The sequence below is a fragment of the Halichoeres trimaculatus genome, unplaced genomic scaffold (assembly GCF_033239565.1).
Source record: "Halichoeres trimaculatus isolate MK-OKI-2021-1 unplaced genomic scaffold, fHalTri1.1 fHalTri1_scaffold_20, whole genome shotgun sequence".
Lineage (NCBI taxonomy): Eukaryota > Metazoa > Chordata > Actinopteri > Labriformes > Labridae > Halichoeres > Halichoeres trimaculatus.
Window position 1 is genome coordinate 12,494,401 of NW_027437198.1, and position 24,214 is coordinate 12,518,614.

The 24,214-nt window shown below is 40.2% G+C and overlaps 4 protein-coding genes across 7 annotated transcripts; 2 read left to right on the forward strand and 2 right to left on the reverse strand.

Moving 5' to 3' along the window:
* Positions 1-606: 606 nt before the first annotated feature.
* On the reverse strand, positions 607-8,415 carry elac2 (elaC ribonuclease Z 2). Its single transcript, XM_074696432.1, has 24 exons — positions 8,071-8,415; positions 7,700-7,750; positions 7,548-7,618; positions 7,376-7,440; positions 7,188-7,245; positions 7,038-7,106; positions 6,851-6,943; positions 6,701-6,756; positions 6,557-6,615; positions 6,348-6,420; positions 6,159-6,271; positions 5,985-6,083; positions 5,770-5,908; positions 5,530-5,615; positions 5,132-5,253; positions 4,791-4,887; positions 4,546-4,684; positions 4,434-4,472; positions 4,199-4,308; positions 3,969-4,068; positions 3,695-3,815; positions 3,187-3,265; positions 1,192-1,336; positions 607-1,017 (listed from the first exon to the last, which is right to left on the reverse strand). Exons 1-24 carry the CDS (start codon positions 8,409-8,411, stop codon positions 796-798), a joined length of 2,547 nt encoding a protein of 848 aa, XP_074552533.1. The 5' UTR covers positions 8,412-8,415; the 3' UTR covers positions 607-795.
* A 982-nt stretch (positions 8,416-9,397) lies between these two features.
* map2k4a (mitogen-activated protein kinase kinase 4a) lies at positions 9,398-17,839 on the reverse strand. Of its 4 annotated transcripts, XM_074696567.1 has the most exons (13): positions 17,395-17,839; positions 16,330-16,365; positions 15,715-15,747; positions 13,963-14,065; positions 13,641-13,815; positions 13,428-13,547; positions 13,218-13,337; positions 13,084-13,135; positions 12,869-12,996; positions 10,969-11,046; positions 10,660-10,808; positions 10,422-10,467; positions 9,399-10,156 (listed from the first exon to the last, which is right to left on the reverse strand). In XM_074696567.1, exons 1-13 carry the CDS (start codon positions 17,540-17,542, stop codon positions 10,043-10,045), a joined length of 1,302 nt encoding a protein of 433 aa, XP_074552668.1. In that variant the 5' UTR covers positions 17,543-17,839; the 3' UTR covers positions 9,399-10,042. The 4 variants fall into 4 exon arrangements, with proteins under 4 accessions (XP_074552671.1, XP_074552668.1, XP_074552669.1 ...); XM_074696568.1 differs by lacking the exon at positions 15,715-15,747; XM_074696569.1 differs by lacking the exon at positions 15,715-15,747 and having other exon boundaries at positions 13,963-14,053; positions 17,395-17,838.
* Positions 17,840-18,289: 450 nt separating this feature from the next.
* Positions 18,290-20,097, forward strand: tmem220 (transmembrane protein 220). The gene is made up of 6 exons (XM_074697081.1): positions 18,290-18,853; positions 18,930-18,959; positions 19,029-19,089; positions 19,349-19,472; positions 19,619-19,678; positions 19,785-20,097. The coding sequence occupies exons 1-6, from the start codon at positions 18,737-18,739 to the stop codon at positions 19,915-19,917; spliced, it is 525 nt and encodes a 174-aa protein (XP_074553182.1). The 5' UTR covers positions 18,290-18,736; the 3' UTR covers positions 19,918-20,097.
* Positions 20,098-20,815: 718 nt separating this feature from the next.
* Positions 20,816-23,824, forward strand: sco1 (synthesis of cytochrome C oxidase 1). The gene is made up of 7 exons (XM_074696880.1): positions 20,816-21,108; positions 22,010-22,129; positions 22,236-22,326; positions 22,424-22,621; positions 22,715-22,807; positions 23,287-23,402; positions 23,482-23,824. The coding sequence occupies exons 1-7, from the start codon at positions 20,938-20,940 to the stop codon at positions 23,614-23,616; spliced, it is 924 nt and encodes a 307-aa protein (XP_074552981.1). The 5' UTR covers positions 20,816-20,937; the 3' UTR covers positions 23,617-23,824.
* The last annotated feature ends 390 nt before the right edge of the window (positions 23,825-24,214 follow it).

The following is a 24,214-nucleotide window of genomic DNA, read 5'->3' on the forward strand; positions in this document are numbered from 1 at the left end:
ATCTGAGGAGAAGTGCAGCAGAACAAGGTTCTGCAGAATGTTTCCTCGCCGCTCTATAATTGAAAGGTCAGACTCGGAAATCAAAGTTCATCCATGCCTGCAGACTCCGAGGATGACATATGTGTTCAAAGGTTATACAAACAAGCTGAAACACATTTAGGAGCTCTAACAATCCTCCCACACAGACAGGGTCTCCAATATCTGCTCCTGGTTCTGTCAGAGAAGGTAGTGACCGCTCCTCTTCCTCTTCTGTAAGTGAGCCCAGCACAGTCCTGCAGCCAGCGCTCCCCCAAGAGGTCAGAGATAATAAATCCTGACTTATGAGCTTCAACAAGGTGTGGGCTCAGTTTCTTTCAGTTATGGCTCAGTGGAGCCTCATTGTGGATCAGAGAGGGAACTGACTCTTAATGGTGGTCCTGCTTGAGCTGGAAAGATCGTTTTTTAAATCTGGAGCAGGAAAAAGTCTGTTAAGGTTTTACTGCAACGGCAGCTGTCTAGGTTGTTTGTTTTCATTTTTTCTAAACAATGGGGTGGATCATTTACTTTTTAACATAAGATAATAAATTTTGTGATCAAAATATGTGAAAGAAATGAAGAAGACTGAATCAATAGGACACAGCTTCAGCGTTTTAGCTGTTTAATGAAAAACAAAAACTATCTCTGTCAGAGCTCTTCAATACTCCAACATATTTTCTTAAATTCATCCACACAAGCAAAATAAAATCTCAGATCCATTAAATAAAACAACTCAAGAAGATCTTAGTGAAAGTCTCTTTGAATCTGAGCTCCTGAGACTCAGCTGGTCTTCAGCCTCTTTGCCTCCACCTTGTGCTCTGCTGCCTCCTCCTGGTCTCTTTTAGCTCCTGCGCTCTCCATCACCTCGCAGCCGCCTCCTCCTCTCGGGTATCTCTGCTCTCTCCTCTCTCTCCTTTCTTCCATCTCTTCGATCTCCTCTGCAAAAAGCGCTTTCAGTGCTGGGATGAGGCTGGGGACGATTTTGAGGTCCCTGAAGCGAATCTGAGGATGGAAAATGGAGAAAGCGGTGAAGGGACTGACAGAGAGAGGCTCACGAGTCTTAAATCACAAACGACATCAATTCAGACAGTAAATATTTGATCCATAAGCGCACAAACAGGAAGCTGTTTTCTAAACCAGTCACACAGCATGTATAGGAGGAAATGAATGACTCACTCTCATGTGGTCGAAGGAGATCCCCACCCTGTCTGTGAAGTCCTCACTGAACAGAGGGATCTTAGCGTAGCGCTGGCTGAAGTGGTTCAACATGATGAAGTCGGCCCTCATCTTCATGCCGATCCCGATGGCCTGAGAGGTCGTACTGATGAAAAAAACAGACGTCAGATATTTACGCTGCGCAGCTCTCAGGAGAAAAACTGACAACACCTTCACTCTGACACCATTAAAAAAAATCAATGTTAATACCAGAGGAGGGTGAAGAATTCGACAATACAGTCAAATGTAAGTGCAACAACAAACAGACAATAAAGAGCGTTTATCCTGCAGGCTGATGGGATCTTTACGCCTCCTATTTTTAACTTTTTATCATTTATTTTATTAGATTTCATAAAACACACTCAAGAGTTCTAGCTCCATTTTTTACACATTATGCTTTATGTGGCAAATAGTTTCAGCAGACAGCTGGGGAACAGGTGGCAGCAGAATAAAATCACCTGATCAACATTTGTTTTTGTCCCTGAGGCTCAGGTTTTCACTTTGAATGACAGTAATTCCTGAACGGTTTGCACATTCAGAAAAGTTTTAATGGTTTGTGAAGCTGACATGTTGGTGTTTCAGTAAATATGTTGTTATTACAGTAATTTCACTGAGGCATTTAAGGAAATCGACAAATACACACAGAGAGACACAGAGAGACACACAGAGAGACACAGAGAGACACAGAGAGACACAGAGAGACACACAGAGAGCAGAGCAGATGGATAAAAGGAAAGCACAGAATGCTGGAGGTTCTGGTGATGCTGTTTTTAGGGTCCTTACCAAAAGGGCAGGGGCACTGTTGTTTTTCGTCCATTGTTTTCTTATTATTCCCTCCTCACCTATAAAGCTTATTAGACCCCCTGAACATGCTCAAAACTTACCAAATTGGCACACACATTATGAGCGCCAAAAATTTCAATATCATACCAACCATGACCCCAACATCCCATAATATGCTATCTAGCGCCACCTAGGCACTCAAAAACACACTAAAATGGCCTTAACGGGTGGTAGGAATGTCATAGAGAGATGAAACCAATGTCAAAATGTTTGTCGTATCGAGGCGCACAAAAAGTAGGAGACACCACAGCCCTATCTTGCACAGGAAGCCGGCAATTTGCCTTTCAAAATAACTTTTTTTTTCTTTTTTTTTTTTACAAATTATGAGACAAATACTGATAAATGTCATTGTACTTGTGTTTTTTTGATGTTCAAATTTCAAGTTCTTGTAACGTGTTGTTTATGTTTATTTGCAGTTTTGTTTTCCTCCAATACACCTCTAAAATCAAGTTCTAATTTTTTTTCTTTTCATTTTAAACTGTTAAACTCTCATATATTGCAGTAAATTGAAAATAACTCCCAGATATTAAAAGTTCTGAGTATGGGCCAGTACTCACTCACAGGACATTTTCTAATCCTTTTATAGTCAAAATAAGCAAAAAAAAAAAAAAAGGCCAAGCAGGCATTTTGAGGCCTATGTGTTAAAAGGTAAAATACTCCTACAATAAGATTAAAAACCTGAATCTAGAACATGGATTTTATTTACTAAAACAGGTATTAGTGTGTTTTTAAAACCTGGGACAGAAACTTCTTAAACAGAAACAAATGTTGCAGCAAAATCAGGCAGAAACTTAGCAGCCCTTTGTCTACTGCTGCTTCAATCTTTGGCTTGTTTTCAGTTGTCATGTGACTTTTTTCAGATTGTCGTCCGAATCGGGGCTGCAAATTTTTAGGATTCTCTGTGATTAGTTTTGGAAATGTTTACAAAACTTGGATTTATTCTCAGGTACTTTTTGCAACACATTGCTTTTGGCTGAAGAAATCTGCTCCTGCAATTCTAAAATTTCAGCTCCTTTGAGTTAAAAAAGCTGTGATGTGCTGAAACAGGCCTTAAAATACAGAAATGCTCCTTTAATACCCTTCATAGACAGGTTGTGACTGTCTGTATCTCACCTGTGTCTTTTCTCCACCGCCTCCTCCTCCAGCCCGTCTTCCAGCGTGGCCTCATGGATCACTAGAGTTGCATCCTTTCCTGCAAACACAAAGGTTTGAAAAACTCAAAGATGTGAATCACAGAAAGCCTCAGAGGAGACCAATCCAGTCATCGGTGTAATCAAAGAGCGGCACGCCCAGTTTGTGCTGCAGCAGGCTGTCCATAATGAACAGAGGAGGATTCACTCTTCGTCTCTGAAAGGATTTGTTGGACTGAAGCCAGTCAAGCAATTTAAGGAGAGTCAATGAAGAGGGATCCCTCAGGAGCCATTAGACGGGGCTGTGAGAGTGATGGAGAGCATTCAGAAAACATCAGATAAATTATTCAGGGCCAGCCTAGCCGAGATGACCTCGCAGGAATCTGTGGAAACGCTTGCTCAGTTGTCTGTTGGCTGGAGTATGTGAGTGTGTTGGTGTGTGTAAACATGAGGGTAAAATGTGGACAACATTCATGGAAACGAGGACTAACCGATGTCTACGAAAGGATCGCATGGCATGGTGTCACCAGAGAAAGCCAGCTTCCAGCCGGAGCGGTGCGTGAAGCTGCAGGCGAAGGCGTTCTTACAGTGATGCACAAAGCACGTCTGAAACTGATAAACAGACGACAACAAAGAAACTGTTAGAAGACATTCTAAAGCCAATAAGGCTTTACATAAATAAATTTAAAAAACAGAAGATTTCAAGTCTTTTTTAATTGTTTTAATAATTATAATTATCTATTATATAAAGCAGCAGATTGTCACCTTTTCCAGATCGTTCTTCTTCAGCAGAGCTTTGATGAGTGATTGAACGTTCGGTCGGGGAATCTCAGCATTTTCAATCAAACTTCTGTTCGGGATGAGACTGAGACAAGACGGTAAACACACAGGCACATAGAAATCAACACTAAAGGGAGAGGAAGAGTGTGTGTTGTAAATGTGTGTGTGTGTGTGTGTGTGTGTGTGTGTGTGTGTGTGTGTGTGTGTCCTCATACCTGATGTGGTGGAGGATCTCTTCACAGTTATAATGATATTGGTTCAACCAGCTCATGATGGGGCCTGGAGCCACGACGTACACAGGGCTGAAAGCTTTTCCTAACGCCGTCTAAAGAACAAACACAAGTCATTAAAATGTTTTTACTGTCCTGATTTGATTTTAAGAGGAAATATGCAAACAAGAATCTGTTTTAATGAAAGAAACAAGGTCGGATTTCTGTTTTAGTGACGTACCAGCGCTCGCTCCCTCTGATACAGCAGCTTCAGCAGCCCCTGCAACACAAAGATGAGCGTTAGCGCTGATAACACACAGAGATGATCGCGCAACATAGTATGAGGAGCTCACAGTGTGGTGGTCAGCGTGCAGGTGTGAGATGAAGACGGTGGAGATCTTGCACAGAGCTTCATCCACGTCGTCCCCAAAGTGTCTGCAGAGCTGACCGAACGTCCCCTCTCCACAGTCCAGCAGGAGGGACTGAGACGGACTGCGAAGGAAGAAAGTTACAACAAAACCAACGACAGAATGTTAAAATTTATTATGTGAAATCCATATCATCAGGTTTTAGTTTTCAGGGTTTGAATTTTACAAACCTGATGTTGATCAGAGTGCCGCTAACGTTTCTGATCTTCATCGGGAGAGCTGATCCAGTTCCCAAGAAAATCACCTCAGGGTATTTTTCTGTTTGTCCTGTAGCAGAAAACAAAGGGAAGACATTTTTAAAGACCAAAAAAAAAACAATAACAAACAACCATCACTTGAAGATCTCTCAAAAAACTGCTGATTATTTTCTCTTTGCTCTAATTTTTCTCCCCTTTGTCGTGATGGTTATTATATCTTGTGTGACCCATTTTAATTTCCCTTGTTGCTTAAATGTGCAACAAAATCGTTTTTCCTTGTCTTGCGTTGACAGATGCTGGAGACGAGGACTCACCTGAAGTCTCTGCAGAGCGAGCCGAGCAGATCCTCCTGCACTCGTCCACTTCCTGCAGAAAGTTTGGGACCTCAGACGCCTCCTTTACAAACTCGTCAGTGTTGCAGGCGGGGATGGCATCTCTAACGAGTCAGAGAAACACATACACACACACACACACTGTATTAAAAAAAAAACACAGTCAGGGGTAACAGACTGACCCTGATGAGCCTGTGCAGCTCCACAGAAACAGGAGGAGAAACTTTGACACTTTTAAGACGAGGTTAAATGAGAAGAAAGAAGAAGAAAGCGTTGGAGTGCATCGACCCGCTGCAGGTTGTTTTGTGAGGCGAGGCGTTGCTCCAAGCTGCAGAGCAAGAACGGACAGGTAAATTGGACGGACTGAAGGACAAACTAACCTTTGCCATTCCATCACAGGTCTGAGCTGGAACTTCAGGAGACACTCTGCTCGAACGTTTGGGATGTGGAGGCTGGCCTGAGGCTCCTGGAGAATAAAAAACAGAGAAAGAACAAAAGCTTTTCATGTTTTCTGACAACTAATCTTCATGTCCAAAACTTTATCACTTATTGAACTCCACCCCAAAGAAACAAAGGAAGTCACTCGACTTGAAAGTGAAGTTGCACTCAAATCTTTTAACCTTTGATCTGTAAGACTTCAGCTCTGGAAAGATCTGAGGGTGGATCATGTTCAGCTGGGCCTGGAGTTTGTGGCTTCGGATGTTATGGACCGTGCAAACGTGTTCGTTCAGGATCAGGTGTTCTGTGGAGGATGGAAACCTGCAGAAAGCAGAGAAAACTCAGCATCGGAGAGTGTAAATGCAGCAGAAACCAGATCTAAAGAAAGAATCCAAACCTCTCCATCCACTTCTTATATCGATCAGAGTTTAAGACAGACTCTGGAGTCATGTGGACCACAAGTACAGCAGGGTCCTCAGCTCCACCTGTTTGGAACCTGAAGAAGATACCTCAGTAAGCTTAGTCTTTATGAATTCAGAGTAATTCAGAGAAACAATCAGGAAGTGGTTACCTTCTCAGCTGCTGATTTGTGCAAAGAGCCTCCACAAACTCCTCAGATGGGCATTCAACAACCATAAAGACCGGGCCGGGGTCTGTGGGAGTGCAAACCTGCTCGGGCCGGATCTGTAGGGTGACAAAGAGGTTTGACTCTGGATCAGAGCTGCAGCCTCACGCAGACACCTATGGGGATAGTTTTTACCTCTTTTCCTTCATACGTGATGCTCCGTCCATCTTTCAGAGCTGCTATAAGTGGACCGATCCCTGCTGTGCCTCTGAGGGGAAATGAGTAGACATATAACTCAAAGTGTTAAAATTTAATTCAATCATATCTCATCTAGAAAATGACAGATCCTCCTTAGGAAACATTGTATCTTTGTTTTTGTTGATTTTAATGAAATATGCACTCACACGGGCAGACCGAGCGCTTTGGCTTGAGGTACTAAGAAGTTTCCTTTCTTTGGGTGAAGCTAAAATCAAAGAAGAAAATCAGACACACACTTCTCCATGTGTGTGTGATGAAAACAAGGTGTTACATGTGTTGAGTTTTATTACCTTACATATGAAGGCAACGGCCAGAGAGGGATCTCGGGTTGCAGTTTGTCCTCTGCCTAAAAACATCACAAGTTTAAAAGTCACTCAAACACATGAATACCTGTAATCTATTCAACTTCACCTAGAGAAGTGTGGATCTCCGACACTTACCTGGACCTGGGTCCTGATCTGAGTTGTCTGTCCTTGATGGGCTGCTTCTGCCTGACTGTGGGGATAGTTTCCTGCTCTCTGCCTTAGACTTAGCTACAAACAAACAAAAATAGAAAAGTGGATTTCAGAGAGAAGCTAAACCACAGTCATAAAAAATACAAGGATAAACCGAAGAGTGAGAGCTCACCAAACATGGGAATTTGATAAACTGTCATCGTCTCATCCGTGTATGTATCTGCAGTGTACGGACGAACCGCTGGAAACAAATCAAACAGTGAATGCACTCAAAACAAAACAGAGACATAATTATTTCTATTGTTGATTAATTTCTTCATACACAGTTTGATCTCATCCAGAGGTCCAGAAAATGACTTGATGGCACTCAGGTAGCTCTCCTGCAATGAAAAAGTAAGAAGAAGAAGGAGATAAACATCAAAAATTCCTGCACACAAAGGTTTGAGAACCTTTGGTAGAGAAAAAGAAGAAAAAACATTTACAAAAACATGGTCATTCTGTGCATCTCACCAGCTGTGGAGGTCCAGAGAGGACACACTCCTGAACACCAGTGTCCTTCAGGGTTAAAATCATACCTACAGAAACAAAACATGTAAATCAAACATCTTGACTCCCAGGTTTTGTTAATTATGCCAGGTAATTTGGAAGTCTAAATGTGGAATGCAATTTTTACATTTCTGACCTGACAAACCTCCCACATTCTCCCAACTAAGTCTGGTCAAGAAGATGTTGTCCAAGCGAGCAGCTTTCAATCTGAGTGAGAAAAACACAAGTTTAGAAATAAGGTCTCTCTGATCTTGAACATCCAGGCTGATGCAAGATGAGCTTACTTACTTATGTTCCTGCATGAGTCTCTGAGTCCCTTCACCGCAGTTGAATAAATACCTGCAACAAGGAGAAGCAACACTAAAGCACACGGGTATAAATAACATCCTTTCAGATGCCAATTTATCTTTCTTCCGGCACATAAATGTCAAAGTCAAATATTGAGCTGCTGCCCAATATATCCCTCCCAATGACAGGTGACATTATCAAAGATATATAATGATATCAATAATCACCTGCTAGGAGTTATCTTATCAGCCAAACGTTATATAACGTTTGGCTGATAAGTGTAGTTTATTCATATAATTATTATAATATCTTATGAGATTCTGTTCAGTCGAATTTAAAAGCTGGGGGGAAAAAAATATCTAAACCTGTACCTGTTAAACTCTGAGAAGACGTATAGTGACGCAGCGTTATCTCTGCTCCCAGCACCGACCACCTGGACGTACACCGTGGACGGTCCGTGAGTGTCCCCCTTTCGGGCCCGGCTCTCTTTGGTCTTCAGCCTCCTCAGCGGCTCTTTCTGCTTCGCTTTCTTCATCCTCGGGTTATTCATTTCATTATTATTCGAAGCCATAGTTCGGAAAAACTGAAAAACAGTCCGGTTTGAATGAGAATAACAGCGTGTGGGATGAGGAGGAGGAGCAGCAGCAGAGAAAGATCTGCCTGAGAGGTACAGAAATGTAAAGGACCTGAGCTTCAAACGGACCGTATTCATAATAACAAAGTCACCTTATAAATTCATCTACCAGCGCCGACGAGTTACATCCAAATCATTCAGTTAATACTAACATTTACATCACAGGACGTTATTTTAGAGTATCAAATCTCAAATCCCCTGACTGTAGTGTCTGACTTCAGAGGTAGGTTTACACATGTGACACTTCTTCCGGCATCTAATGATGACTTAGCGTGATCTTGTCGCTGATTGGTGTTTGGAAGTGTATACCAAGTCTGAGGGCCAATCAGTGCTGTTTCTAAGATGAGGAGGCGGGGCTTGATTGTGCCCCGAAAAGCTCTTCAAAATAACAAAAATAAAAAGCACAAAATAACTCATCTGCATTTATTCAGGATAAACACCGTATAAGACCTTAAAAAACATTGTTCTTAAGAGATATATGGGTAATAAAATATTCTATTCAATTCGATCACTGAAAATACTTATTTTTTAAAGAATTAATCCAGGAAAAGTACTAAATGCATTTTAATTTTGTTGCTTTTCAAAGCCATAAAATAAAACAAATGAATGAAAGTTCAACAAATAATAAATATCAACAGAGGCGTTTTCTCCTATTTTTTATTCTAGTAGTCAGCAGTGTTGCATGAACTTTTTTTTTCAAAATGTATTACTGAATAATTCTTCATTAAAAAAAACTCTACAGTTCAGGTGAATCCAGGATTTTTGTTGCATATTTTATTTCACAGCTCTTCCAACATGTTTGTGTCTCATGTTGTTACCTCATGGTGGCAGTCAAAGAAAGTAATGCTAAAGGAAAAAATTACTGCATCAATATTGCAAAGTTATTATATCTTTCTCGAGTATAGATTTATAATGTTAATTAGAGACTGTTTTGACAATTAACTTGTGACTCACATAATAAGGCAGCATGTCATGGCTAGAACTTAGTAGTTATTCTTCCACTAGGGCCAAATGTCAAATCACCTTGGAGTAAAAACTCAAAAAAAGGGACAGAAGACGGTTCTCTTTCTCTTTCTTTATTCTTATATCCGCATTAAGTCCACTGCAGAGCGAGGACAGCAGCCTCAGTCTGCAGGTCCAACAAAATTCTGACCAACCACACTTAAACACGGCTTTATACCCAGAGAAGCAAAGTTCCATTAAGATAGCAAACACGATGCTTTTCATTGACGTACATGGAAGAGGTGGGACGATTCACAAAGAGCACGATTCCAGTATGTCGCAGAATCTCCAAATCAAAATACTCCACATGATTTTGGTTCTATAAAACAAAGTTCCAGGCATTTCTTTTTCTTTAAATCACTGTACTAAGCACTGAGATGTGTCCATGATTGCTTGATTTACTGAGCTGCTATTATACTTACATGACCGTGGGTTTGTGTGTGAACAAGAGAGAAACAGAAGTGTTGATATATTATACAGACATGACTGAAAGAAACACCGTTGTAACTGTGAACGGTGTTTTATTCTTAGGCTTTACATTTCTCTTTTAACACTGCAATAAGGGACCAAGCTAATTTACACAAGGTTTTCTCTTTTGTTTCTTTGTTGCCTTTTTTCTTTTGTGTCTTTATTGTTGCAGATTTGTGAGTTTTATTTATTCATTTATTTATTTATTTGTGTTTATTTATTTGTTGTCCCATCATGCCTCAGTCCATGTACATAGGGGAGCTTGGAGATGCCGGCATCTGATCGAGGAGGCTGCAGACGTAACCGGCTACATCAACTGAGCGCTCCTCGTACATCTGGATGAACGGGTCTTTCTGGAGTTGGGAAGAAACGCACACATCAGCTCAAAAGTACAGAAAAATACAGAAAATAAACGAATATTTTGGGGGTCTTGATGACTAATAGGTGCAGTCTGTTTCAAACTACTGGAGACATTTCAAGATTTCAACTGATTTGGAAAAAAATAGCAAAGATATACACAACCAGTGTTTTAACAAACTGCAGAATTCCCCTTTAACCACAGAAAAACCTTCATTGGCTATTTAAAAACAATATGCAGAGAAGTCACTGAGGACTAACCAGCAGCTCTTTGTACTTTGGCCTCTTCGACTCATCCTTTGTAAGGCTGGAAAGAAGAAAAATATGAAGTGTTACAAAGGAAGAGGGTGCAGTTTAGTCATCTGTCCACTAGAGGGGGAGAGAACAGCAAGCTAAAACATGAAAGCTTCTGTTCTCTCCTTTTCCCTAACAGATTAAATCAAGTTTTTTGTTTTTGGTTTTTTTTAACTGCTGTTTTTATATTTCTGAGTTTCCTTACCACAGGTTGACAAAGGAGATGAATTTAGGGGAGAAGCGCCTCTCCTCAGAGTTGCTGAGCTGCGGCGGGTCTCCTCTCACCACTTGAGTCAGCTGGTCGAACACGCTGTTCCACTTAGGGTACGGAAACCGTCCTGTGGCCAGCTCGTACTAAAAGATACATGGAAAAATCAAACTTTGAAGTCCTAAACCTCAGAAAGCCCTGAAGACAAAACTTGAAGGTGCAAAAATTGCATATTCCTTTTTAATCATCTGTGAAATTACACTAAATATAATTTTTCTAACTGATCAGTGTTCAGCTTAAACTCACCAGTGTGATTCCCAAACTCCAAACATCTGAGCGGACGTCGTAGCCTTGCCGGGATGCACTAGGATCTATTCGCTCTGGCTGAAAAATCAAACAGAAAAGAGGTGAAATTCTGGGTTTAGAACGTGCAAAACAAAAGATAACTGGTAACCAGAATGCTGAGTGTGCAGGAAGTTTCGGTTAGAAACAGCACGTCCATGGGAAGTAAAAACTGCATCAGCTGATGCATGAGAACGTTAAAATCTGGGCTGCAACTGGAGTTTTTTTCCACACATATCAGGTCTGTGATGTTTCAAGTAAAACTGCACACAGGTAGAATAAGACAATAAAAGCTCAATGAAGTCAGATTCTTTTATCAGGTTTGGGGGAATCTTCATGTTTTTATAATGAGACAGAAACAGCTGTTCAGGCCCAAACTGGGACAAAACAAACCCTGAGAGAATACCAGACAGACTCCTCACCTGTGGGCATGTTTCCACCTGCATTACTCTGTTTTTCAGTACTGTAATCCCTGCTCTTTGTCTCACAGGACTGCAGTGCGGCTCTGCATGCTTTACTCAGTCACATCTGCAGCCTCTCTCTATCCCTGCGCCACTCCTGCTTCATCACTGAGTGCAAAGAGGAGGAAGCAAGACGCTGGCTCATCTACAGGCCTGGTTTAGACGGCAGCAGAGTGAGGTGCTCTGTGCTGCAAAGGCTTTGTTCTTTACTCTCTGCATGTTTTTTCATCATTATTGATCACAATAATGACTATTGTGTTGAGTCTGAGTCTTCATGTTAGGTAAGAGAAGTGTGTCAAAGGTTTTTAAGAAGTGAAGTGAGCAAAGAGGAACTCTGTAACTAATCAAGGCTTCTGCTAAAACAAGCAGTGAGTGAGAGCTTCTGTTTCTGCGAAACCTCCCTCCAGCACCTGCTCACTGCCTCAGGTGAAACACATAATGTGTGAGCTCTGCAGCAGCATACAGTCAGACCTCCAGCTGCTCTGAGGTCAGATGTGTTCATCATTAAGGGCCTGACTCAGCGCTGCGGTGATCGAACACCTGCAGAGTCAAAAAAGTGGGGCTGAGATTCCTGCAGAGTGAGCTCAGTGCTGCACCGTGACTCCGCCCACAAACACAGTGACATGAATGAAGTGTGTGTGTGAGCATGTGAGTGTGTGTGTGTGTGTGTGTAGGTTCTACTGCTTCACCAAATCTAGAATGGAAACTGCTGTGAGGAGGAGGAGCAGGAGAGGAGGGGGAGACCCCTAAACAGAAAATAACCCGAGTGATGACGAGGAGGTGAGATCAGCTCTCTGAAGCGACAACCATTCAGGACTCTTCAATTATGTTACACACACACGCACACACAGTGACACAGTAGCTGCTGAAAACATTCATCCTCATTAACCAGCAGCAGAGGGTTTAATATCATCCAAGCACACAGCCCATGATTTTTAGATACAATGATTTTTGCTTTTAGTGAAAAATAAAGTTTTTTTATTCTGATTCTGTTTTGTTTCTGAAAAATGTTAATCATTTAGAGCAAATTAAACAAATAAAACCATTTTCCAACATAAAATGCTTATTTTTCCTATGTATGGAAACTTATGGCCCACCCTGTAAATGCATCCTTCACTGTGTTTCTCCCTTCAAAACGACAACCTTGCAATTTAAAACTTCACCCATTTTCAGGATCATCACTGAAAATTTAAATACATTATTTGATTTTAATGTAAGAGGAAAGAAGACTTTCACCTCTATCAAAAGGCAAAACTGCAACTATGTCAGTCTTTTTCAGCTTCATCAAAACACAACGATAACTGAAATTTTAGACCAAAAGAAGTCTAATAAGACAGAACGAGAGGAAAAGATTACATTTTTTTTATTTTTACAACTCGTCTTTGTTTCTCAGTTTTACTCACCGCCATGTACGGCCTGCAGCCCGCATCCCTGGTTTTGGCAATGGAGTCCACCAGCTGACCACTGATGCCAAAATCACACAGCTTTATGTTCCCGTTCCTGTCCAGGAGGATGTTTGATGGCTTTATGTCTATGGAACAAGATAAGATTATAAGAACAGGTGGTTTAAAGACGCCTGAGCTTATAAAGTTGAATGAAAAATAAGTTACTTTCTTACCTCTGTGTATTATTTTCAAGTTTTCCTTTAAGTGGTTAAGTGCCTTCACAGTCTGAAAAACAAAACAAGTTAGACATCAAGGTTTTTGGATTCTTCAGTTTTTAAAGTGACAATGAATTCAGGAAAAAACTTACAGCCAATGTTATTTTCCCTAATATTTCCTCTGGAATCACGGTGTCTAATGAGCAATATACAAATTTGTAAAACTTGTCTAACGAGGTAGCCATAAGTTCCATACAGATCCAACAGTCACCCTAAAGACAAAGAGATAAAGACATGAGTTGAAGAAACAAAGACATGAGAAATGTTTGGGGGAGATTCTATCAGAGACAAGGTGACTTCACCTCTCTGAACAGAGCGCCATAAAACTGCACGATGTACGGACAATCACTACTCCTCATCACCACGTCCAGATCCATCAGCAGCTGCTTCTGCTCCTTCTCATCCACCGTGGACCGAATCCTCTGTGGAACAACAAACAAACACAGCATATCTGTCTTGACACATATATCTGTCCGTTTGTGGAGTTTTTGACCTATGACCGGTGGTTGAACTACCTTCACTGCCATGATCTGGTTACTGGGCTTGTGCACCATCTTGTTGACGGAGCCGTAAGCCCCTCGGCCGATCTCGCCCAGATCTTTGAGATCCTCTGCTGTGAAGTCCCAATGCTGCTCTGGGGAGATCTTCAGCTTCCCTGACGACTCGATGCTGTGTGTTCTCAGTCGCTCTCTGCGGGGAACAGAAAAGAAAATGAAGCAAAGTCTTTCCTTCTGTCACAGTCAGTGCCCAGACACCCTCCAGATTTATTTCACTACCTTCCCAAGGAACTGTGTCAATCCAAGAAATCTCTGATCGACAGTCTCCAGGTTTACTCACATGTGTGGATTCTGAAAGGGCGGCCCTCCTGTGTTCAGTGTGAATCTAGTCGTGGGTTTGATCGGAGGGTTGGCAAAGTTCAACTTCAGGGCTTTGCGTTTACCTGAGAGGGAGGAGAACGCAAGACGTGATCAGATGACACATTGAACAACGAGAGTGGAGGATGTGGAGCAACAAAATACAACAAGCTCATCCCGTGTGAAGAGTCAGAACGATGAGTGAGTGAAAAGACACACCAGAAAACCAGGAGAGAATAAAGGAATAGTTCACCAAAATGTCTCAACTTACAGGGCCTCATGCTTTGGAACAAAAAAAGAGGATAAAAAGTAGAACTCCCGCATCTTCTTTTAAAAACGTTTCCTAAACAGAATTTTCTGGAATGATGAGGTCATCACATAGTGAGGTTAACACCAAGGTCAGGCTCCAAGAGGACTGGCCAATCAGAGTGAAGGGGGTTTGTGGAGCAAGGAGCCTTAAAGAGACAGCAGCTAAAACAAAGTTTCAGACAGAGGCTGAAATCCAAGTTTTCTAAAACACCAGGGTGAGAAAACTGTTTTTTTTATGCGCTGTAAATCTTGTAAAGATACTTCCAGAGGGACAGAGAAAGGCATTCAAAAAGCACAATACCCCCTCTTTAAACTTTATTTGGATCATTGCGGATGCAGCCAAATAAATTCAGCTCCTTATCTGCCTCGTTGTTGCTGACAGTTGTATCTAAATCTATCTTTGATGCACAAACAGAAAAAAAAGCATGCTGCTTCAACCCAAAACACCTACATCCACACCGCAGACACAACAACCCACATGAAAACACCAAACTGACAGAAAAAATAAAGCAAACTCAGGAAAAATTCCTCAAGGCCAACTGCTTTGATTTCACCTCCACATCGTAGCAGCACTCTACTCATCCCCACGCCCCAAATACCACAAGAATGTGCGTGTTTGAATTCCAATCAACTCGGATGGAAAACACAGCTTGAAATGACAGCTTTGGAGTGTGTGTGTACCTTGTCTCAACAGGTAAGTGCTATGCTGAGGTGCACCCATGCCAAAAACAAAAAGACAAACCAGCCGAAAACAAATAGACGCGTTCCAGGCGATACTTTAAGTTGTTAGTTTCACTCTGAAAACAGTAAAGGAGAGCTTCCATTAGAGCGCCTGAACAGAGAGTTTATTCATAAAGATGATTCTTTTGTGAGTTTGGTAAAAATCTGATGATCTGACTCCTGATAGTGAGTGGAAGCTTAAAGTTTTGGGCTTGTGCCAATGAGGGTGGATTTATCTCACCTGGGAGAGTCTCAAAACTACTTTCAGGGAAATTTCTGGCTTAGATAAAAACCTAAGAGTTTTGTTACTGTCAGGATCCTTGCTGTAATCTTATCAGACACTTAGAATAAAATCTCAGCCTATCAGGGACAAAAAAATAACTCTAAGATTTATCTATCAGCTACAAGAGCCTGTTTCAAGGCCGACTGCAGCAATCTTGAGCGAATTCAAAAGTGGCATCACCCTTTCAGCCCTTTATACTCCATAATATGCACAAAATGTTTTCAAAAATCTAAGGTTTAAAACGTCAGAATGCCCCTTTAATTCTTTAATTGTTAAGCGAGTGGCACAAGCCTCTGTGAACCCATCGGAAGTCTCGATGTGGGTTAGTTGAGAGCAGCAGGACAGACTCCCCCATACCAGACTGTCAGGCGGAAACAAAGGGATGAGAACTGTTGGTGCTGAAGCAAAAGAGGTTTGGCTTACTTGGGGGAGCTCCAGACAGGTTTATCTGAAACCCTAGAGGCGAGAAGACAGCTTTTATTTTCTTCATACTTCAGATTCAGTTCTTCAGCTTGTTATTGTGTTTTATCAGAGACTGCTTTGTTAGTCAGACGTCCTAAAGTCACCACTTTCTGCTGTTAAAGGTTTTTTATCACCCAACAGGAATCTGTTTTTAGGGGCTGACACACAATCACAGAAATTGGCCTTGCTTTGCTAACAAGTTGTACAAAATGGGACAGGAGGGTTAGATGCATCATCTGCAGGGGAGCATGCAGAACAAATGGCCTGCAGGTGAAACATAAAGGAAGTGGAAATGATCACTTTTTGATGGCTTTATAAAACATTTTCTCACCATGAGTCAGCATCATGTCAGGAGTTAGGAATGATTAGTTGGAGCAGCATTAAGGTAAAAGGTACAATACGGTCAGAGAGAAATGAATAAAAGAGCAGGGTTACATATTTATAACATTAAATAACACCTGTAAAAGCTGAAATAGAACTCAATATAAAATTAATATCAGTACTGAATTAAAAAAGAGGCCCTCCTTTCATATGCACAGAAGAATTTTACATTGGTCAGTAAAAATGTGTAGCTACCTGTTTCACTCTGACATCTCCAGCAGGTGTTGGACTCTGAAATTTAAAATGAGACAAAGTTTGTACAAAACACAACACATCACTGTTATCATTATTTATTATAACTTCTGTTTCCCGGTAAAGGGGAGACACAGTTCTGCACATCAGCCCTAATAAAAACAGGAACATACATGAACAAGCTCGTACATGATTGAGAATAGGTGGAAGCAAACCAAACTTCTCTGTCAAATCTTTTAATTCAGTTCTGTTCTGTATGTTTCCAGTTACTGACACCTAATGCAATATAGCTTCTCTTAATTCTGACCACACTGAGTGTTTTAAATATGTCAAACATGCCAGGGGAACTGAATGTCTAATACACAACACAATCATTACATCTATTCAGAATAATGTAAAGGTACAGTTTAAGAGACATTTAAAGTCTCTGACACCCTTTTCTTATATTTTCTCTGTTTGCTTCCTTTCAGATGTTTTTTGTGATTAAAAGATGTGTTTATTTTCTAACTGGGGATTTAATTCCTTTCAAAGAAAACATAGAACTTAAAATGTCATTATTCTAAAAATAAAAATTGTTATTGTGTAATTTATTATTTTTCTACATAAAAATAAGGTTTACATACCCTGGCAGAATTTGTAAGCTCTGCCCCATTATATAAAGAAAACGTGGTTGAAAACACATTTTTTTATGGATAATGAAAATCACATTAAATTATAAGGCATTATAGAACAGTCAAATCATCAGACAATTAATAAGAAAGAAGAGATGCATGATCAGTCTTATTTTCAAAGAAATAACCGAAATGTCACATCTTCTGCAGGGGTATGTAAACTAATGGGCACGGCTGTGCTGTACGTATCTTAATGTATTTATCTTAGTATATCTGTTAAATCTAAGAACGAATCTTCTATTCGAGGAATAGTTAGGAGCTAGTCCGCTCCTGTGGGGATAATTCTCCAGGCTGGGAGTCTCCTGAGCCTCCCACGGCTAACCCTGCTAACATTAACCTTCATGCATCAGCCTGAGCCCCAGCAGCAGCTCAGATACTCCCCGTTAGCTGCACTCACCCTGCAGGCTGCTCATCGTGGTGATGTGCTGGGTCTGGGACTGGTGGAGGAGGTTGGCTGCGGGTCCTGCAGAGCTGTTGTTGTGGCTGCTCGGTGTTGTTGAGTTGTTAGGACTGGGAGTCGCCATTGTTGTGTGTTTGAATTCCATCAGCAGCGCCGGGCTGCAATGCAGATACTCGGAGAGCAACTTCACCCTTCCCTCCCTGCCTCAGTGATCACTGACGGAAACTTCAAGCCGAAAAACTGATTGAAAGCCGCTTAAAGAGAGCGTTGGATACGGAAAAATATTAGTATTTTTAAAAAGTTGGGAGTTACGTTTAAAGCTACCTGTGTCGTAACGTTAACAAAAACAAACCTCCAGCTAGGCTAGGCTAACTAAGCTGGCTAACAGTTCTAGCCGAGAAGCTTCACGTCCCGCAATCAGCTGACCGAGTGACACCGAGATATCCACACCCACGGCGACCCGGAGCCAGCAAGAAGCTAGCGGGAGTTTCCACAGAAAAACAGAATAATCAGTGCTACAGAATAAAACACAGGAGCGCTTAAATTTAAAAAAAAAAAAATCACAACATGTTAAAAAACTGACAGGTCATTACAAAATCAGTTTTAAATATAAAACAGTTTTTTTTTTAAGTTTAAGATTTTTTATTTTTTAAAATCAAGGTTGGTATTACAAACGTTTGTTTTATGGCTGATGTACATTTGCAAAAAACTTAGTAGTTGGACACAATATAAGATAAAATCAACATTTGCTCAAACATTGATTAGTAGAAACCACAGACTATATAAACCACAGTCTATGGTATAAACAGACAAGCAGTTGAACAAAAGTCACTCCTCACTGGAGTTTTATTTTGAAAGGAGTTATCGGAAGTAAGTTCTTCAATACATTGACCTTGACGTCATTGCGGGCTCGGAAGGGTGTGCTCGTTTCGTTGAACGATGACGCCAGGATAGAAAATCTTTATTAGAAATACCTGGTAATATCTTGTTTTATGATTGTATTATTTTCAGCATCAAAATAAAAATTTTCCTTAAACAAAAATAAAGACAATTCAGGCCATAAAAAAGAGCCATTGGCTTGTTTTCGAGAGTTATGCAACCAGAACTTGCAAAAATCGATACACATGCCTTTAATAAAGGTCTGTGCGCGTTGAAATACTTCTTAAAAGTGGTGTAACAGACAATAGCATTTTTAAATTATGGTTGTCTTCCTTATAGGCCAGTGCATTACGTGTACGACGTAGTTAGAATAAAGCAAGCCCATAATATTTATCAACGTAAGGAGAACGGTGATGTGCGTCTGTTTTGTTTCACCCGTACTTCACGCCGGGGTGGATAGATGAACGGTTTGGAAACAGCAATGGGTGAAGTTTGTGAGAAGTCATGGCTCTCTGTGATTTGGAGAATCTGCAACGCTTTCATGTCTTTATTCTTCGCTCTTGCTACATATGTGCAGGTGATGCAAAGACACACTTCATTAAATTAAGTCTCTTCTCAACCCGTCACATGACAGAGTATTGTTTTGATTGTAGATCAATGATCCAGACGCAGGGCTGTGGATGGTAAGTTTATCACAAAAACATTGTATTGTATATTAATGGTGTCATATTTACAGCAGGTTTGTGTTGCAGGTCGGATACGGTGTCCCTGCGGTCCTCTGTGTACTCCTGAGCTTGAAACCACACGTGACAGGTAGAGAAATGAGATTTTATTTATATTGTTCATCTTTGAGTGATCATGGTTTTAATATTTAAGAATAAAAACTTTCCTGGAATAAGTTAAAAAGCCAAATAGTTTGTTTTCCTGTAACAGTTTTCGTGTTCATGCTTCCACACTTTTCCTGCTCTTGAATGTGAAATGTGCAGATCCCTCTTGTGGCTTTGTTGTGTTATTACATCTCATATCAATGAGAAAAATCTTCTTTTTTTTTCTTTTTTGCATGATTTTGCAGAGGCTTTACCATGGAGGCGTGTCGCAGATTTGCATGTGATGATCTCCAGCACTGTTGTTTTCATGTTGGGATGGAAAGTTCAGAAAGAGAGAATAAGTGAGATCTTCCAACAGGAGGAGGGCAGGTAAAGTGTTTGGCCAGTTACTCAGAACAAGTGTGGAACACAAGTCAATCTCATGAAGTGCACACCAAGATCTTGTGAAGTTCTTGTGCTATTTAAAGAATAAACTAACTCTATAATTCAAATATTTTTTTTATATTTTTCTCTAGGGAATTTTCTGGCCTTTTGCTGACGCTTGTTTGGCTCCTCCTGTGTCGTCACTCTGGACGGTAAAATGAGGACTCATTTTATAACACTGTCACAGAAGAAACTTGACTCATTTGCATTCACAATTTGTGTCTTTACCTAAACTTTTATTGTACTGTCTTCTGTCAGGGCTCCGGTGGGTTTGCTTAGAGTATCTACAGCTGCAGCCATCACAGTATTCCCCTTTGTGGCCTGGCTTTATTATCACATCAACAAAGAGCTCAGACTGAACTGGCCTTCACATTGTAAAACTGCAATTTAGACATCCACCTATCACTTCTTCTTGACTGAATACATGTTCTTTTTTTGTTGTTTCTTGATGAAAATGGACCAAAAATGCTGCTGAAATTACCTTTTGAGGTATTATTACATGCTGTTGTTTCATAAAAAAGTATTATAATAAATGTTTTAATTTTGGACAAAAGGCTGAATAAACTTGATATACTGGAACTTACTTTCTTTTATTTTTATGTATTACATAGTGCCTTTGAAATGTTAGTTTACAAAGTGTTCTTCAAAAAAAAAAAACAAGAAGAAGAAGAAGAAGAAGAAGAAGGACGTTAAGAAGGAGATGGAAATGATCAGTAAGATGATGATGATGATGATAATAATAATAATAATAAAGTCAATAAATAAGTAAAAGGAAATAGAAGTTATGACAATGGCAGCAAGAGACATTAGCAATAATACTGTGATGAATAAATATAGATGCAACAAAAAGATAAGACAGTCATTTAACATACAGCAGAATGAAAGTGAAGTAAATGAAACACTTAAAAATAGTAAATAACCTAATGAAAAAGCAGAAATTGAGCAAAAGAAAAAAGGCAGTAAGAATGCAAAAGGAACACCATAAAAAAAAAATAAGAGAAGGTCAAAAAGTGATGCAATATATGAATATATGTCAGCTTAAAGCTATCAGATAAGTGTGTACATTTGTTCTCGAAAATATTTAGATGTTATTTTGGCTTAAAAAAATGGCAAATTATTATGTCCAATTTTAATTCTAAATTGCATGTTCAAAGTTTTTCGCTCTTTAGTCGGCAGCAGAGAGCAGGAAGAGATAGTAGAAGAAAAATTGTACGTCATTTCCTGTGTTTGGTAACGGTTATTGGGTAACTGATTTGAGATCAGTATTTTCTAGGTTAGCTGTATCACACTTTGTCACATAAGCTGTGACGAACTGACTCTAGATCAGCAGCTTTAGTGCTGTGGTTTCATCACGTTTTACGAAGTTGTAGCCGCTTCCTCGTTCGAGCAGCGGGTCTGTCAAGGTCCAAACATGGCTCTGAGTGTGTTTTATCACAGCTTCGGCTGTCGGACTTTTCACAGTAACGTTAAAATATTACAGAAATGTTCCCAGATACAACCGGTCAGACTGTCACACAGCGCTATACGGAGGGAAACTGGACTTCAACACAGACTTTCACCGCAGAGACTTCACTGCTGCCTGGTAGGTCAAAGCTTTGCATCTCTAGCACCAAAAATTAAGGCACTGATTTTCACAAAATTAATTAAAATTTGTTTTATGAAATATTGGACGGGTCATGACTGCTTACCCGACTTGTAAAAATCCTTCTGTACCTCTTAAAATGTAAATTCAATTCATTGAAAGCCGTATCATCAGAAAACTTGAGAAATATAATTTGACACTTTGCGGCTAGGTAATTAAAACATGCTAAATGAACTCTGATGGTCAAAGCATCGTGTATATTGAAATGCACTGTGCAGTACAGCACAGAGCCTATAAAAACTGCACCAGCTCCTGAAAGTGAGCACATATCTGAATGTAGTTTTGTGTCGTTCTTGATTTCTTGCAGACACTCAATAATTTAGGGGACATCTCTCATTACACACACTATCCCTCCATTATTCTGCCACACCTTGAATTGTCAAGTATCTGGATGCTACTTGGTCTTCTTTGTTATTACTAATACTTTTCCCATCATGCAACAATCCCTTAAATTTCCTGGATTTCCTCCCACACACCGCACTGTTATACTTATATCTGTCAATTCAGCTCAAATTAAAATATTTTTGTGGCGGAGTCTGTAGGACAAGTGTTGAATTATCGCGTAAACATCTCTTACAGCAAACAGCTTGCTGCAGTAACTTACAACAAATTGGCAGACACCTGTAGGTGCAGCATTTTTTCATGCAGCAAAGCTTAACTTTGATAATATTTGCATGGACTGTGGCACAACTAATAACGAAGCAGTCTTGCTGCACAGTCTTAATTTCTCAGACATTTGAATGACTTTGGCATAATGCCTGGTGGTCTAAAGGTTATTGTGATTGTAAAAAGTAAAGCAAACTCCAACTACATTATTTGTTACTGGTTTTGCATGCCACAGGTGAGTGCGAGTTGCTGGCGCACCTACAGACTGGGTCAGCATCTGAATCAGCTGTCCTTAAGATCACTCTCCTCGCTACCACCTCCGCCTTCATCACCAAATAAGCAGAAGAAGTCTGGGGTAGGTGGAAAATAGTTTAAGGAATTAAAAGTTTCGTTAACAAGCTGGTCATTACAGCTTAAATGTTTTTGATTGATTTATCTGTGGGGTTTTTTTCTCTTTTAAGCCTGTAACATGGAAATCTTTAGCTATTACATTTGCTATTGGAGGTTCTTTGCTTGGAGGGATGAAATATTTCAAGAAAGAAAAGGAAGAACGTAAGTATTTCCCCTTAATGTGACATGGAACCTTTTTTTTTTTTTTTTTTACATGCAATCATAACTGAAAAGTATATTCAACTTCTTGATGTCACAGTAATAGAAAAAGAAAGGACCAAATCGATCGGCAGACCGGCACTGGGTGGTCCGTTCTCGCTTGTCGATCACAACAACAAACCGTCAAAGAGTGAGGACTTCCTGGGTCAGTGGGTCCTCATCTACTTTGGGTTCACTCACTGCCCTGATATCTGCCCCGACGAGTTGGAGAAGATGATCGAGGTGGTCGATGAAATAGGTATTAAAAAAAAGTTTCTATCTGGAAGATGGAAAAATGTATTTTGTCTTCTTATCTGCTGGAAAAATTGACTGTTTTTTTTGTTTTTCACAGATAAAATTAAGTCCATTCCAAACCTGACGCCAATCCTTATTACCATTGATCCTGACAGAGACACACCTGAGGCTATGGCTGCATATGTCAAAGGTATTTAAAAAAAAAAAAAAAAGACCTGATTATGTCTGCACCAGCAAAGCTCTGATAGACAACAGAGTAGTAATCAAATTTTCAAATAAATGAGGAATAAATACTTAATAAAATAAAATTATTTAGGCAAGAAGTATAATAGTTGGAATAATCTGTGTTCAAATTCTCTGATGTTAGTTGATCTTGGTCTAAATCCAAACAGTCTGGAAGCCTTCAATCTGTCTGACTCCTTGAATGTGATGTTAGCTTATTCATTTTTTCCAGATATTCTACTTTGCCCATAATGAAATGAGAGAGGAGACATGGCTTATATCTCCTCCCCAAAAGCTTATCACCGTCCCCAGCTCTTTCCCCTTAGTTTTTGCCTCCTCCGTACCCCTGTGCGTCTCAAACATGATGAGTAATCTGCAGCAGTTTGGCCAACCTTCTATTTTAGAGAGAACTCAGAGAATCAGTAATGTTTTTATTTGTTTAATCAGAGTTTTCACCAAAGCTGATCGGCTTAACGGGAACCACCGCTCAGGTGGAGCAGGTCTCCAGAGCCTACAGAGTCTACTACAGTCAGGGACCAAAGGATGAAGACAACGACTACATTGTGAGTTGCACGCACAGACCATTCATAATAATACAGGCGACAGGAAATGTCTCATCTGTTCTCTTCTCATCGTGTGCAGGTGGATCACACCATCATCATGTACCTGGTGGGACCTGATGGAGAGTTTTTGGAGTACTTTGGACAGAACAAAAGAAGTGTGGAGATCACCACCTCAATCGCATCTCACATGAGGAAGTACAAGAAGGCAAATTGAGCTGTGAAGAGCTAATTATGGACTCACTGAGACTTCCTGTCTTCAGGTGATTCTGGTCACTACCTGTATTTATTCTTAGAGTGTCTGCGGTGCCATTTTTTTGGAAGCTGATTACTCTCCATTTTTACCCATAATGCACTTCAGACCTGAGCACTGTCAAACTGATCATACACATCATCCCCAAAGTTCAACACTTATTATTTGGAAAAGCTGTAAATTAAAGGATTTTGTGATTGAAAAAGAAAAAGTAATAAAAAATATAATTAAAAAATCTTTACATTTGCTTTTTTGAAGCTGCTATGAGGAGGATCTGTTTTAATTGCACTCTTTCGCCAATTTCTGGTCTGGTGTTCCCGCACACTGTCACAAATTACTTTTAGTGAAACCTGTTTTTGTTTTGGAATTGAATGGAGATCAGATCAAAATTAATTTTCTTTATTCAAGACAACTTTTTACTGGATACGACGCGCCGAGGTAAGGTATTTATCAGTACAGTTTTATAGCGCTACAGTTTGAACCATGACATCAAGCAAACGTTGTAGTGGCTGGCTACATGTAGCTACATCGTCAGCCCGGTGTTTTGACATATCTGTAGGCT

Excerpts from the sequence above, each read along its gene's own strand:
- tmem220 (XM_074697081.1), top strand. The coding sequence starts at position 18,737 with ATGAACGGTTTGGAAACAGCAATGGGTGAAGTTTGTGAGAAGTCATGG. Across the intron at positions 18,960-19,028 it reads CAGACGCAGGGCTGTGGATG|GTCGGATACGGTGTCCCTGC; the intron begins GTAAGTTTATCA and ends TTTGTGTTGCAG. Across the intron at positions 19,090-19,348 it reads CTTGAAACCACACGTGACAG|AGGCTTTACCATGGAGGCGT; the intron begins GTAGAGAAATGA and ends ATGATTTTGCAG.
- map2k4a (XM_074696567.1), bottom strand. The coding sequence starts at position 17,542 with ATGGAATTCAAACACACAACAATGGCGACTCCCAGTCCTAACAACTCA. Across the intron at positions 16,366-17,394 it reads CACGATGAGCAGCCTGCAGG|AGTCCAACACCTGCTGGAGA; the intron begins GTGAGTGCAGCT and ends TTTAAATTTCAG. Across the intron at positions 13,136-13,217 it reads TAGGGAAAATAACATTGGCT|ACTGTGAAGGCACTTAACCA; the intron begins GTAAGTTTTTTC and ends TTTGTTTTTCAG.
- elac2 (XM_074696432.1), bottom strand. The coding sequence starts at position 8,411 with ATGAATACGGTCCGTTTGAAGCTCAGGTCCTTTACATTTCTGTACCTC. Across the intron at positions 4,685-4,790 it reads GGCACTCTGATCAACATCAG|TCCGTCTCAGTCCCTCCTGC; the intron begins GTTTGTAAAATT and ends CTTCCTTCGCAG. Across the intron at positions 3,816-3,968 it reads AGAAGAACGATCTGGAAAAG|TTTCAGACGTGCTTTGTGCA; the intron begins GTGACAATCTGC and ends TCTGTTTATCAG.
- sco1 (XM_074696880.1), top strand. The coding sequence starts at position 20,938 with ATGGCTCTGAGTGTGTTTTATCACAGCTTCGGCTGTCGGACTTTTCAC. Across the intron at positions 22,130-22,235 it reads ATAAGCAGAAGAAGTCTGGG|CCTGTAACATGGAAATCTTT; the intron begins GTAGGTGGAAAA and ends TTCTCTTTTAAG. Across the intron at positions 22,622-22,714 it reads CGAGGTGGTCGATGAAATAG|ATAAAATTAAGTCCATTCCA; the intron begins GTATTAAAAAAA and ends TGTTTTTCACAG.